This window comes from Zootoca vivipara, chromosome Z, assembly GCF_963506605.1.
Source record: "Zootoca vivipara chromosome Z, rZooViv1.1, whole genome shotgun sequence".
Lineage (NCBI taxonomy): Eukaryota > Metazoa > Chordata > Lepidosauria > Squamata > Lacertidae > Zootoca > Zootoca vivipara.
The window spans coordinates 23,806,149-23,821,609 of NC_083294.1; the positions used below are offsets into that span (position 1 = coordinate 23,806,149).

A 15,461-nucleotide genomic window follows, 5' to 3' on the forward strand; every position below is an offset into this window, starting at 1 on the left:
AGTGTGATGAGAGAGATCTTTTTCATAGAAGGCTTAAACTACTACAGCCGTACCTTGGTTGTTGAACAGAATCCATTCTGGAAGTCCGATTGACTTCCAAAAATGTTTGACAGCCAAGGCACGGCTTCCGATTGACTGCAGGAGCTTCCTGCACTCAGTCGGAAGCTGCGGAAGCCACATCAGCGTTCAGCTTCCAGTGAACTTTTGTAAACCGGAACACTCACTTCTGGGTTTGCGGCATTCAGGAGCCAAAACGTTCGGAATCCAAGGTACAACTGTATTTTCCCTAAACTTATGATAGTTGATGAACACTTCATTTATGTTCTTTTTCCCGATTCAAAAATCTTCACTCTCATCCTGGAAAACGTTTCCTTTTCCTGTGCGAATTAGGAAAGTTTTCAGTTTGAATCAGAAAATTTTATAATGTCCTAGAGAATGATCTAATTTAGCACATTTGCTTTACACTGTTTAGAGAACAAAGCTAAAAACCTGGAAACTGCCAAGCTTTCCATTCATTGTTGCTAATGAAATTAGGAAATAGAAAATTTCCTGCAGATAAATTAAGTGGGGCGGGGGGTCCCCACTCCCTGTGTGGATACATTAGTCACTCTCCTGGGCACATTTCGTTCAATGAATTGTAATTCTGCTGCTTTCCTTCATCAGCTGAATGGAATGATTGAGAAGTATCTTCTGAGGTACTGCAGAAATCCTTTCCTGTGCAGCTCAGTCTACCTACATGTAATTGCATATTCCTCCTGTTTTACCTACCTTCAGGCTTATCCCCTTCCACTATTATCTCCCTTTTTCCTGTTTCTACATTTTAAGCTGCTTGAGGCAGGGACCTTTCTTCTTCCTTGCTAAAGGAATACATGGATGACACTATATAAAGGACAGAGGTGTGTTTAGTTAAACACAACTGGTTCCTCTGCCTAAGGGGCACTGCTGGGTGTCGCAACTATGGTGTAGTGAATTGATCAGAAAAGAAGGCAAGAGGCGCCCGGAGGAGGGGGGCGGCACACCGAATATTGGGCTTGTACAGGCCACCACTGAAATTTGGAAGACAAAATGCTGCCCATAAGTTTGTTTCTCACAGCATGCTAGCATTGCTTTCTTGGCATGGCACTTTGGAATTACCAGCGTAAACAGACTAAAATTACTGATAATTGCCTACTTTCTCAATGTAACTTGCTCTGGCCTGCCTCAGAGTTTCCTAATGCACTTCTGCTACCTTTCCCCATCATTGGGAGATGTTCTCTGATTTCCTCCATCCTGTTCTTTCTAAAGCAGGGATGGAAACTCAAACTGCCATGAGTACCAACCAACCTGTTTCCCTATCTGTGGTATAGAGACCAGTGGATGTTGAAGTCTGCTGACCTGGTTGATGGTTGGCTTGCTCTGGTTTTTTTTGGGGGGGGGGGTAGGATGTCTTTCCTTCTTCATTGATGTTCTCCTATTCTGTTATTTTAATCATCATTCTGTGGTTTTATATTTTATGAGTGCAAACTGTAGCAGCCCGGGAAGGAACATTATCTGTGGCAGCCCCTAAGCTATGCAGTTCCCTCCTCACAGAAGCATGGCATCTTCATTGTATAGCTTTTATCGTGTGCTGAAGATGCACCTCTTTATCTTGGCCTTTGACACTGGAGATATATTTTTATGACCCACCCTATTCTTCAGGTTGTAAGTTTCTTTAACTGGTTTTAAACTGGCATTTTATATTGTTATAACCTACCCTTAGACCTTACAGTCAAGGGTAGATAAGAAGGCCAAGAAATAATAATAGTAAGGCTAATGAGATTTCTCTTCAGCATATTGGGACGGAAATCTACAGCCTTCTTCATGTGAAATGCTCCTGTTTTCCCCACTTTAGCTCACAGTTAACCACTTACCTGGCCACTTGTGGAAAGTTAATTGTTTCTAGGTGTGTGTGTCAACGCATAATTCAGAAGTGTGTGAGTCATCAAGAGGGAAGGGGGTAGTCAAATTTGTGGATAGACTTTAAACATTTTTATCCTACCTTAGGGGGGGAATTGTAGGCAGCTTTCAATAAAATGGAAACATCACTGAAGTAGAATGCTATTATTCAAAACAAATGTGGTAAAATTAGTAGTACTTGGAATAAGCAGAAGCAATAAAATCTCAAAATCTCCAAAAGCTGACTCCACTAAAGTCAGCTTTGCTATTTATTCAAAGCCTGGGACAGATAGAGCAGATTTAAACTACCAGGTCTTAAAGTTTCATTTAAAACAGCTTGCTGGGGCTGATAGGAACTGTAGTACAAAACATCATGAGGGCACCAGGTTGTGGAAGGTTGATCTACAGTCAGAAGCAGTAGTGAAACATGTTGTGTATTGTACAGTGTTGCATAGGAAGTTGGAGAAGTGCTTGAAAAGTATTCTATCCTTCCTATTCATTTCCTTCCACTAACCTGTGTTTTTGACACCTCAACTACAACAGCATTCAGGGGTCAGCAAACTTTTTCCGCAGGGGGCCGGTCCACTGAGACCTTGTGGGGGGCCGGACTATATTTTTGGGGGAAAGATGAACGAATTCCTATGCCCTACAAATAACCCAGAGATGCATTTTAAATAAAAGGACACATTCTACTCATGTAAAAACATGCTGATTCCCGGACTGTCTGCAGGCCGGATTGAGAAGGCGATTGGGCCGCATCTGGCCCCTGGGCCTTAGTTTGGGGACCCTGCTCAAGGACATGTGCAATGAGCCTTGAGGCATATTTATAGTAATACTGTTAACAGCATTTCACAAGCATAGTTTTGTTCTCAACTATGAGGTGGGTGACTTGATTTGATCACAGTCAGAACTCCTGTCATGTTCTCCTTTCACCCTTCCTCTTTCCCAAACAGCCCACTCTTTGTAACGTGGAAGATTGGTCGAGACAAACGATTGCGTGGATGTATAGGTACCTTTTCTGCCATGAACCTGCATTCAGGACTCAGGGAGTACACGCTTACTAGGTAAGATTTTGTTTCTTTTCATCTTTTAATAATAATGCCTTTATTGTCATTGTACAACCTGTGTTGTACATCTTTTCATTTATCTCAGCCACACTCAGCTGATAGGAATTTCTGATCACTTGACATGCAATAGGTTTTTCTCTCACACAGTTACTGATTCCATAGGCCTGTTGTCACAAAAACTTGTAACTGGTTTCTGTTTGTTTGTTTGTTTGTTTTTTGGCCTAAAATTTTCTGTGGCTTTTGTATAACAGACCCTTATCATAGCACCTTTCTCCAAAAGCACCTTTCTCTGAGGGTTTTTTTTAAAATTATTTGAGGAAAGTGTGACACAAAATTTTGTGTGTGTATATAAAGCTTGGATGCACATGTTCAACATTCTCAAGCAGCAGCTATTATCACTTCTTCTCCAGCAGTTGCTTCCAATCAGCTGCAGTTAACTTAATCCTACACATTTCCATGACACCTTATTTTTCAGTGACATCTTGTTCTTGAGTGGGAAGCTGCTGGACTGGAGAGGTAAGTAGTAATTAACCCTTCACTTCCCTGGCACCTGATGCCACCTGTGAGTCACAGCTAGGCTGATACATACTTTTTTATTCTTCTTATAGCAGTGGCCAATAATAGAATTAGTATCTGGACTTCAATCTCTTAGATTTTTAGGTTATTTTCTGTTTTCTGAAAGATGGGTATACTGGATCAGAGTTAGCTAACTTCTCTGTTCTTACTGCGTTCCTTTTCAATCTTCAGGCAGTGGTCCAGGGACTGGAGATGTATTTTGCCATGCAATCTATTTACTTGAGTCAGCTGCCCACACTGGTGTCAATAATTGCACAATTGATTTAAATTTGGGAATTGCAACAAAAATTTCCAATGTGTGTCGTAAGAAGAGTACTTCTGTTCAGGGCTCCAGGGAACAGGAACCTTTCAGGTCTTGCTAGGGCAATGTTTGCATGAGACAGAGACAAGAGATTTGGCACTCCCCATCCAGCCTTTGGGACTCTCTCCAGCCCCACTCCAAGTCCTCCTTGAGTGCTTTGTCTGCCTGGAATATGCCATTAAAACGTTTACAAAGCCTCATGGTTGCCTGGATGGAGAGATGGGGGAGTATAGAAACATATGGCTTTTGCATGCCTGGATGTGACCTGCTGTATAGAGGTAATAGTCACATCCATTGCTCTGCCTGCTTTTGTCTTTGGTTCCACCCACCACTGACATGCAGCTTCTAGAAAGTTGCCCATAAGGGAATATGGCCGTTGAGCTGAAAAGGGTTCCTCACCTTTGTGCTAGAAAGATCAGGTTGCAGGTGCCCTGAAAACTGTCAAGAGACACCCCCCCCCCCCCGAGAGTCTCTGCCTGTCACAGTAGATAATATTGAGCTAGTTGGACTAGCAATCTTCTTCCTGTGCTCTTATTGTGCTTAAAGGTTCAGGTTTCAGGCTGCCAGTCCCAAATGTTAACATTTCATATCCATGCGGTTGGGGGTAGAGAGTGGGAGAGGGAAACAGGGTCCTTCCGGAAACATCCCTATACAGTGGATGGAGGGGAATTATTTTTATTTTAATGATGTACATTCCTTCGACACTGAGTGCATACATAGCGTCATCTTGGAGTCCCTCGGTTTCTCTGCCTGGCACAGATCTCTTAGTATGTAGACCCAGGCCATTGAGCCCAAGCTTCTACAGCCGCTGTCCACCATGAACCAGCAGTTGCAGCAACAGCAGCAGATATGTGCTATGTTTAAAATAATATTTTATTCTTTTGCTGTTGTTTTAAATGTTGTTTTAAATGTTAAGTTGTTTTAAATGTTTATTTTATATTTTAGTCTATTTTGGAAAGTTTGATTTTTTTTGTTAACTTCATTTCATTAAATGTGTATTCTGTACTTGACCTCCTTTATTATGTTTTATTTTGAAATCTTTAAGTTGTAGTTTCCTATTAATTATGTCCTTTAGAGTTGATTTTTGTTTGTAATGTTTTGATTTAGATCGGGGTTTTTTGATGTTTTAATGTAGGTTGTAAACTGCCTTGAGATTTTTTTCTTACAAATCTAAAGTGGTATAAAATAAAATTATTATTAATAATAACAATAACCTCTGCCTCACTCCAGGATCCTTTCTGTAAACTGTTCACAGCTTGATCAAGCCTGTTCCTTCTTCACTCACCTCAAATTTCTTTCTTTCCCCCCTTTCTCAACTAACTACTCTACATTCTGTACTTGTTTTCAGTCTATTTACAACCTGAAACTTCACAGGTGCTTGAAAGTCCATTTTTCTGTTGGTTTGTTTTATAAATGATTTCATTTACAGGCTCATATACTTCTCTATACCTTGGAAGCCTCCTGAGCATGTACAAAGTACACCTTTATTTCTGGGTGGCCTTGTTTCACTTCCGGACTGAAAACAAGTTCAGATGGTTGCACACTGCTGATCAGCGCACTCATGGTGTTTGAAACTATAAAGGAGAGAATCACCCCCTCTTTGCCTTACTTTTGAAAACTGTTCTTTCCCCTTAAAACTGAATTGTTTCGGTAGCAACGTAAGAGGAAAAATAACTATTACTCATACTTAATCTAAGCACAACTGCAAGGGCTTCTGATTAGGCTTGTAGTTATGTGATGTTGAATGTTATCTGCTAACTCTGTTCTATCCTGTTTCCCCTTCATTATTGTTTTCTTTTAAACTAAGTCACGAACCAAGTATTACTGCAAATTTATTATGCTATTTTTGTGATATACAAATGGCATGATACTTGTTCTATTTCTTTGTATCACTTGTTATTCCTATGGTAATAAAAGGTAAAGGACCCCTGGAAGGTTAAGTCCAGTCAAAGGTGACTAGGGGATTGCGGTGCTCATCTCACTTTCAGGCTGAGGGAGCCAGCGTTTGTCCACAAACAGCTTTTTGGGTCATGTGACCAGCATGACTAAACCGCTTCTGGTGCACAGAACTCAGTGACAGAAGCCAGAGCACACAGAAACGCCGTTTACCTTCCTGCTGCAGTGGTACCTGTTTATCTGCTTGCACTGGTATGCTTTTGAACTGCTAGGTTCGAAAGTATACCAGTATTTCTATGATTGTTGTATATACAACCCAATGATAGTTATTTTTAAAGTGAAACTTAGCTTGTATTTTTAAAAGACATTTTGTAATTGATTTTATACTTGTAAGCTGCTTAGAAGGCACATTGAGTAGTAAATTGATATAAATAAATAAATAGTAGTTAAAATCTGGTAGCTCTACCAGACTGTGGAAAATTATAAAAATTACTCTGTGAGCCAGCATAAATGGGCTCTCACTTGGCCAGAGACTCCTCTGTCTGGCAATAGATTGTATCATTCCATAATTCTTTAAATGGGAACAATATTAGAGCTAGCAGCAAAGAGTGGCTGGGGCAACCAAGTCAGATGGGCAGCGTACTACTACTACTACTACTACTACTACTACTACTAATCCTTTAGCCCTTTAATTCCCCTTTGAGTTCTGAAGGTGAAAGACAAAGCTGGGACACACCCACCCACCCACCCAAAAAAATCTGTCCCAGGCACATACTTGCGTAGCACCTGAACATTTGATATGGGTGCCCTGGAGTATTAAATATTTTTTTTCACAGGGCAGACCATCTGTAGATCTGGTACTGGTTTCTTGAATACTCCCACCCTCAGTCTTAGTTAAAAATTATAACTTCTTTTTCCTTTTTACTGTGAATACTCCATATTTTTGCTAATACAGTAAGCTTGCAACTTAACGTGGGGGTTACAGTCCAGGGATTATGCCCAAAGCCAAAATAGTGTTTTGTCCAAACCCTTTGGATCCAGTGGTGGCTGGGATTGCCAAAGTCATTTTCCCCAGAACCCTGCCCCCTTTCTTCCCCTTTGGTTTTTTTCTTCCTTTGGGAACATTTCCCAAAGAAAAGAATATATACTGTTGTCAGATTGTATGTAGCCATGGTCAATTATCTGCAGAAGGCCTGTGCAATCTAATTTTTCTTCAGTCTGATACAGAATTGATGCCAACAACGTTTCTCATAAAAATAATTGATACCTTGCCATTAGTGCCTTGTAATTTGCAATATTAAATCACAAGAGCCCCAGAAGAATTCTGTCTTCTTGCTAATGAGTCCACTTGCCTGCCCACTTTGTCAAAAGGAGTCATTATCTCTGGTCCTTACGATGCCCTTGGGAGACCTTCGCCCCATTACAAAATGAGGAGCTGGGTGAGTTGGGAGAAAAGGAAATGTCAGTTCCCTGCACTGGATACAGACTTTTGTGATGTTGTCCTGTTGCTGAGCCCAATGTTGACTTTTCCTGGGTTCCCTTTTGAAACTTTCAGAATTCCTAGAATAAAGGGATCAGCTACTCCTTTTGGAGCCAGTTTAATAGGATCTGAATAGCATCTTTTATATGTTGTGGAAGCAATGCCTGGATGCCAATAACTGAAGAATTTGCTTTATCAATGTGGAAATGGGAGTTGGATCTTATGGTTCCCAGCTCTGATGACCTTGAGGGGTGGGACAGTTTAAGGGATAATCTTCACTTCCAGACACAAAAGGATCTAGCTTAACAAATAGTAATGTGTTGCATCACTGGCATGAGACAAATCTGTTTTGTGCTTACCCTGACTACTCATAAATTTATTGCTGGCAATCCAACTCTCTTGCACACACTGAAGGAGAGGAATCTGAGGGCTGTGGATTTGATTTTTCATTGAGTATTTTTGCTTTCTTGTGATTTGTCTGGACAGTTTCACAAACCTTTGCTATTCAAATTCTTTTTATGCTTTATAAACTCAGCAACCTTCCTTTGGGAGAGCCCTTTTTTGAGGAACTGCTACAGCCCTGTTTGCACTTTCTTTGAGGGGCTATCACCTTTGTACTGTCCCCAGTTGATAGCAGATGTTCAAAGATGCACTGCAGGGGACTGGCTTTTGGAGACCATAGCTTAATAGCCCAAGGGCCAAACTACACATGACAAGGACATCCATGTTTGTTCACATCTGTTCAATTCATGTACAAAGTGTGGGAAAGTCTAATTCTTGCATGCAAATGCCGTTTGAGTCAGGGGAGCCAAACCCTCTGCCTTTTCTGCCTTACTGACCTGCAAACTTTACTGGGTTACAATAATTTCTTAACTTGTCCCCAACTTATCTGCTCTGATATGAGAAGTGATCGCTGGGCTTGTGTGCTTTAAGTGAGGCCGGAAGAGAGAGAGGCTACCTAGAGAGGCACAGCAGAGAAGACAATCAAATTGAGAGCATGCTTTGTTGTAGCCCCAGCTCTGAGGCACTGCACTACGGCAGGTTCAGTCACTGAAATAAGTTTAGACTGCCTGGTAGGTCACAAGGTGGCAGTTTTCAGGACAGTATTCCTGTCTTGGCAGGTGGTAGGCATATAGTGGAGTGTGCTTCATGTAATTATCGCTGTGGGTTTTGTAATATTACATTTTGCATTTCCAGAATTTCAGCTTTTTGAATCGATTGCAGGAAGTTCACCTGCTGGTATGCTCAAAGACTGTGGCTTCATATATTTCCACATGGTTGTCACAGTAGCTTCTTGCTTTACATTTTTGTGCAGTAGTTAGAAAACAGCCTGGGGCAGTGTTTGCCAACCAGGTGCCCTCCTGATGTTCTAGGCCGCAGCTTCCTTCAGCCCAGCAAGTATGGCCATGCTGGCTAGGTTTGATGAGAATTGTGGTCCAAAACATCTGGAGGGCACCAGGTTGGCAAAGGCTGGCCAAATGATCTTTTGAAAAGGTGATCAGGAAAAAAAGAATTGAGAAAGAATTCTATGCCTGGTAATGTCACTCTTTGTATGTAAGGAATAAATAGTGGAATTGGTATTTTCAGAACTAACTTTTTATGCTAATATTTTTATTAAAGGGAGAGGTGAGCCAAGGGCACTAGTGTAACATGTTTCCCCCTCATTCATGAAGTCAAAGGTTGCAATGTGATGAAAAATCAGCTTTCCTAACATTACTGGCACTGATTCTGCCCCCCTCCCTGTCCTTTCTGAATGACATGGAGTGGAGTTCTTGTTAACTGGCCACATCACACAGATTATGTAGAAGGGATGAGACTACCCACAGTGAAGAACATTTCTGGCTATATGTTTCATGGATTTTTCTTTTGGCACAGTCTTTACTGTTATTCATGACTATAAATGTGATGATATGGTAGTAGGAGAGAGTAATGTTTTATTTAAAAAAAATATGCTGAAGCATTTGTTGTGTTTTGCACCCAAATAGTGTACGACAGACCAAATGTATGATTTTGAGTAAACCAGCAGAATGTGTGATTTATAGCAATCTAGATTATGAAAAAAAATGCCTTGTGTTTTCCAGCTTCTTCAAGAATTTACTGACCTTGGAAGCAGTTTACTACACCATTTCAGAACAGGTTGACAAACTATTTTTCATGTATTGTTGAGCAGTCGTTCTTAAGGTTCTCCCCTTGAATTTGTTATGGTCTTACTATTTTTATTTTCTTTAACCCCATTTGGCAGGGGTGGGTGGAGAAATTCTCAAATTGAAGTTCCCATTATCCTCTAGAATGCTAGTCAACCACTGGGTTCCTTGGGCATTTCTAGTTTTGAGACCTATTTCCCATGGATCCCTGTGCATGGAATGCTTTTGGCCCAGAGTCCTGCTGTCTAATTAAGACTTTGCAGCAGGATCTTTCTGGTGCAACTTAGTAAGCCTAAACAAGGAAAGATAGAGGGGCATATGCAGCATCAGTGAGGTAGGGACTGAGCCAGGCAAGTCCATTCTGAACTGGGCCTGACATTTAAGCAGAGATGGGGGTTGTCTTGGTCTGATTCAGCATTTATTTGAAGACGCCATAAAACATAAATTCATAGTCCAAACCGCTTTCTGGGCATTCCTAAATTTAACATTGTTACCACCTTCATGTCATGAAGGAAGCATGATTTTGAGCAGGTGTTAATTGACCAAGAAGTTTTGCTAGCCTTAGTGTTGATGGTAATTTGTATGTTAACTGACAGGGGTAGGGTTGGAGTTTTAAGGTAGTGGAGTCCATGATTCTTGGCCTAGCAGGATTCTTCTTGACTGCAATATAGATCTATTCCACTTCTATGAGAGGGGAATGAAGAAGAAACTAAATTTGTACCCCAGAACACAGATAATGTGCATGCATGTATACTGTTTAAAGTAGTGATGTAAGCACTTGGAGATAATTGCGCTTTCATTTATTGCACTGTTTTTGGTACTTTAAAGAAGCCAAATACAAAATTTTCCTCAGAGTTAGTGCCCATGTATCCAAATTCGTTCCTATAAATTAAGACAGCTAAATTAGTTTTAATGTAATAGAAGCATCCATATTTCTTTGAGGGTTTCCCATAAAGCAGAGCAAAGAAATAAACCCATGAAATACAAGAAAGCACAAATAAATGTGATATCTTCATTGACTTATTTGATTCACAATACATAATCTAATATTTTTTTCCAAGTTATCTAGTGTTCATTCATTTTTGGTGCCTTTGGTCATACTGACTCTATGTTGCAAGAGGTCATCTAGCTTTCCCAGATGATGATGATGATTTCTGTAGCACTTTCAGTGTCCATGTCACTTTACAGAGTACAGAAGAGCATGTCCCCCTGCCTTTAGAGCTTGCAATCTAAAATTTGACATGTGGGGAAGAGTTGAAGGGAGGAAGATATGTTATACACCTGGGTGTTATTGGGGAATAAAGACAGGAGCCAGCATAACTGGTAATTGTTTTAATAATTCCAGTCTAGACATGCACTCTTCACTGCAAGATTCCTTTTCGAAGCTCTTTACAGCTTATATTTTCACAATGAAGGCAGCCTGTTTCACCTACTGATACTATTTTAGCATTTTGCATTGAGCCTATTCAGAGACCACACAGTGACATGACCAGCAAGCCCGGTGGCCTAAGTGAGAAGAGCTATCTTGTCAGGACTCCAGAAAAGGTGAAAATATTGGGGCACTTGAAGAAGAAGACAAATGGCTCCTTGCACACCAAGGGTTGCAAATTGGAAGCAGCCTCCCTTTCCCCCTGCTCAGTGCAAGGGGCATTTGCTGCCTCAAGATAATAGTAATGGGCACTAGTTGCATGGGTGTAAAATGGAATTAAGATAAATTATTTGAGAAACAGCTCAGTCAAAGGCATTTTAGTTGTGATGAAGCCTCCACTTAGGAGTCAGCATGCCACTACATACCCATTTGTTGGGGAGCAACAGCAGGGTATGTTTATTGTCATCATGCCCTGCCCTACTTGCAGCCTTCCTAAAAGCTCTGAGAAACAGGATGCTGGACTAGATGGACCCCTTACTTTGATTGAACTTGGCTGTTTCTGTTTTCTTTGTTCCTTTCCCTGTGCCTAAAGTGGGTGTAATGCTAAACCAGGATTGATGCTAAGCAGGTTTGAACCATATAACAGTAGTTTAAGGCAAACAAAAAGTGAAAGGGAGAAAATGCATGCTGCTCATTTGCAAACTTATAGCTAGTAGATAGCCTGGGTTAAAACTGCACTGTTCCAAAAGGTCTTAGTCAGTAGTTAAGACTGAGGGACCATTAGTATATGGTTCCCTTGACTGGGTGGATGGGAGTTCGCCTGCTCTTGGTGGGGTTACACTCCCTGTGAAGGAGCAGACACACAGCTTGGAGGTACTTCTGGATCCTTTGCTGTCACTTCAGGCTCAGGTGGTCTCAGTGGTGAAGAGTGCTCTCGGGGGACCACCAGGGGTCATCAGAGAGTCCGGCGAGGTGGTGCAAGGGGTCGGATGCAGGGAGCTCAGAGCACCACCCAGGAGAGTCCGGGAACTTTGTGCCAAAGTGACAGGCAGGCACGGAGCTCTGCGGAGGGAGAGGTCTCGGACGCTAGAGACCCTGGTAAGCGCTTAAGTGGCTCAGGAGGGGCGGGGAATGTAATCGCCCCGTCTCCTCAACAACGCAGGGGTCAAAAGCGTTGGGAGGAAAGGAGGAGACTTGGGGTTTCCAAGATACTGTGTTGGAGGCGGTCCCGCCAATCACCACTTCCGGGATCTGAAAGTGACTGAATGGTCATGGAAACTTCAGCTCCGTCTTGTACATATGTGTATAATAAAACTTTGTAAATACACCGAAGTGGAGTCGGATGTTGTCACTTGTGGAAAGCACAACCAGTGTCCTCACAAGTGCCTTCCGTCAGCTTTGGCTAGTGGCCCAGCTGTGCCCCTATGTGGACAGGGATAGCCTAACTAATGTTGTCTATGCTCTGGTAACCTCTAGGTGAGATTACTGCAATGTGTTGTAGGTAGGGCTGCCTCTAAAGACAGCTTGGAAACTTCAGTTGGTGCAGAATTTGGTGGCCAGGTTACTCTCTGGCGCAAGATGTTTTGAGCATATTATACTGATCGTGGCCCAACTATACTGGCTGCCAATTAATTTCCGGGCTCAATTCAAAGTTCTGATTTTGACCTATACTGTAAAACCTTAAACAGCTCAGGAACTCAATACCTCAAGGGCCACCTCTCCCCATATGAACCCACCTGGAAGCTGTGGCCATATTTAAGGCCCTTCTCTGTGTGCCTCCTCCACAAGAGGTCCAGAGGGCAGCAACATGAGAACAGGCCTTTTCTATGGTGGCTCACCACTTGTGCAGTGCTCTCTCCAGGGGGGCTGATGTGGCTCCTTCATTACATATCTTTAGACACCAGGTGAAAACATTTCTTATGAACCAGGCCTTGGGTTGTTTAACATTCTATGGCCTTTTAAATATGTTCATGGGATGGGGGCTATTAGTGGAGGTTTTTTTGTTTTATTATTTTGTGTTCTCATTTTGTATTTTTATGTTGTGAACTGCCCTGTGATCTTCAGATGAAAGGCAGTATACAAATTTAATAAGTAGTAATAATAATGAATAATGATGGGTTGGGGCTCTTTCTCAAACAGAAATCCTTGAAAATTTTAACATAATTGCCCTTGAACTGCCAACAGGTGCTTTTTTTTTCTTTTTTGCATTAACACCATCATTATGCAACAACTGCAAGTCCAAACAGATCAAATCTATACAGTACATGCATTTGAAAATTAACAGTATGTGTAGCAATAGACTCCTTGCATTTGGAGTGTGCCTACCAAAAATGATTTGAAGGCTTTTGGGCAAAGTATTCATAGCAGTCATTGCCAGGCAACAGTCTTGTCAGATGATGGCAGGCACTGGGCACTTCATCTTTGTATTAAATACATTCTTCATGTTTTTGCTACTAACTGTCTCCAGTCAGTGGAAAGATAAATTTGACTCACTACCCAGGGAGGCATGCCCATCCTTCTTTATTGTGACTTGTTGTATGGGAGAATATGAATAGAATAATTTATTTTGGAAGAATGTAGTTCAAGGGAGCTGGGTTTCCTTTTCCTTTCCTGCCTCCATGTAAAATGTTGATGCCTTTTGCATTCTCCACTGTATAAAAAAACCCTAAAATTTCCCAGGCTCATGGAAATGTATTAAACTTTGCCTTTCAACTCTGTTTCAGTTTTTGAATTGCAGTTTCCTTTCCTCACTTGCACACCCTTCCAGGGTCAGTTGCCCCAAACATGCCTTTTCCTTTTAATGAAATGAAAATTTGCTTATTTTTGTATTAATATGTTTGAAATATTTGTGCACAATTTCATGGGCAACTTTCATGACATAAACTAGGGGTTCCCAAACTGTGGTCCACGGTCAGTGAGTATCAAGCTGTGGTTGCACAGTGTGACTCTGAAGAACAGCAGGACCAGGAGCTGCTCAGTTGTTCTCATCACTTGAGAACCCAACTGGCTTCTTCTCTCCTTTGTAGAGGGTGGGGAGGACATGGGTGTTGTTCTCTCTTCACTGGGGATGAAGGGAAAGAAGGAAGCCAGCATCTGTTGCTCCTGTGGAAAGCCTTTGCTAGTCCCGCCCACCCTTTGAGATTTGCAGTCATATTAGGTTTAAAAGAAAAGTGGGGAGAAGTCTCCCACCTACACATACAAATCCCTCAGTAAATTCCTCTCGTTTCTGTTCTGTGCATACTTTCCTTAGCATTCTAAGGTTTGTCAGTTCTATTCAAGAAATGTAACCCGGGTTTCCTGTTCAGTAGTTAAGATTTGAGTATCAGAACAATTTGTTTTCTAACAGATAGGAAAGGAGTGTGTACACACAATAGTACCTTTCTGTCTGTCAAGCATGTAGGCTTCTGGCGTTTTAGTGCTAATTAGCAAAACAACAACAAACAAACAAACAAAAACCCCAACCCCCTGTTTCATTAGGCTGGCTTATTTAAAAGTGCTGAAATACAGGTATTGTTTCCTCTTCAGCATGTGTAGCCCTTGACTTTTATAATATTGGCTGTGCAACTAATGTCTGAAAAATTATTTTCTTGTGTCTAATATTTGGTGCATGTTAGCCACTCTGCTTGCTTATACCTTTGCACCAGTCTTCCCCAACCTGGTGGCCTCCAGATGTTTTGGACTGCAACTCACAGCCTGCACCAGCATGGCCAATGGCAGGTGATGATGGGAGTTGTGGTCCAAAGCATCTGAGGGGGACCAGGCTGGGGAAGGCTGCTCCTCACTGTTTCCCAGTTCTCATTTTAAGTGTCTTGTTATCCACATTACATTGAGGGAAAGTGATTTCTTAACTTGTTATATATTATTTTTGTAAGAAAAATGCTAAGCAGCAGTTGGCTTTTCCATGAACTGCAGCATGATGACAGAGCAGCAGGTAGGCAATGTAGACAGGCAAGCAACCAGTGTAGGTTTTGGGGGGGGGAGGCGGAAGAGCTGCAGCGGAATAGGTAGGGCAGTGCAGTCCCCTAGCAATCAATTCCACTGCTCCGGACACAAACACCACTATTTCAGGGGTTATTAAATGGGTTGTTCCTTACAGTGGCACCTCAGAACTCAAACGTAATCCATTGCAGAAGACCGTTCAACTTCCGAAACGTTTGAGTTCCGAGGCATGACTTCCGATTGGCCAACAGCTAGCTTTTTGCACAGCAGAAGCCACATTGGACATTCATGTTCCGAGGAACGTTCGAAAACCAAAGCACTTACTTCTGGATTGTATGCGTTCAGAAGCCAAAATGTTCGCGAATGGAGCCATTCAAGTTCCGAGGTAACACTGTATTGGTTTGCAGTGGATGATTCTCTTCTTAGACTTCCTTAGTCTTACTCCTGTGTGACATGGCTAAAGACTTTTAAAATAGTATGATTTCACATGCTTCCCAAACAGTATGAAGCATAAAAAGCTTTCCTAAAATGTAAACTGTTAGCACTTTACATAGTTCAGGGTCTTACTGGAGCCCATTATTAGGAAATTATTTCTACTATTTTTGAAAACATGATGCACAATCAAAAAGCTCTGGAATTATAACTCTAAATATTGACCATCTGGCCTGTGCAATCATATTGATGTAGAAATAATGAGATATGAGATAATAATCAAACTGAGTAGTTCTGCTTTGGCCTGCTGATTTGATTCTTTTGGGTACACTGCAGTAATATA

At 41.6% G+C, this 15,461-nt stretch overlaps 1 protein-coding gene across 2 annotated transcripts in view; it reads left to right on the forward strand.

Annotated features, from left to right (window-relative positions):
* AMMECR1 (AMMECR nuclear protein 1) overlaps nt 1-15,461 on the forward strand; it is a 105,512-nt gene that overhangs the window by 37,086 nt on the left and 52,965 nt on the right. For both annotated transcript variants that reach the window (XR_009557029.1, XM_035113674.2), the window contains exon 2: nt 2,868-2,978. Coding sequence is in view for 1 of the 2 variants with exons in the window: in XM_035113674.2 (XP_034969565.2) it covers nt 2,868-2,978 (111 nt within the window). In the remaining variant the exon portion in view is untranslated. The remainder of the gene's footprint in view (nt 1-2,867; nt 2,979-15,461) is intronic.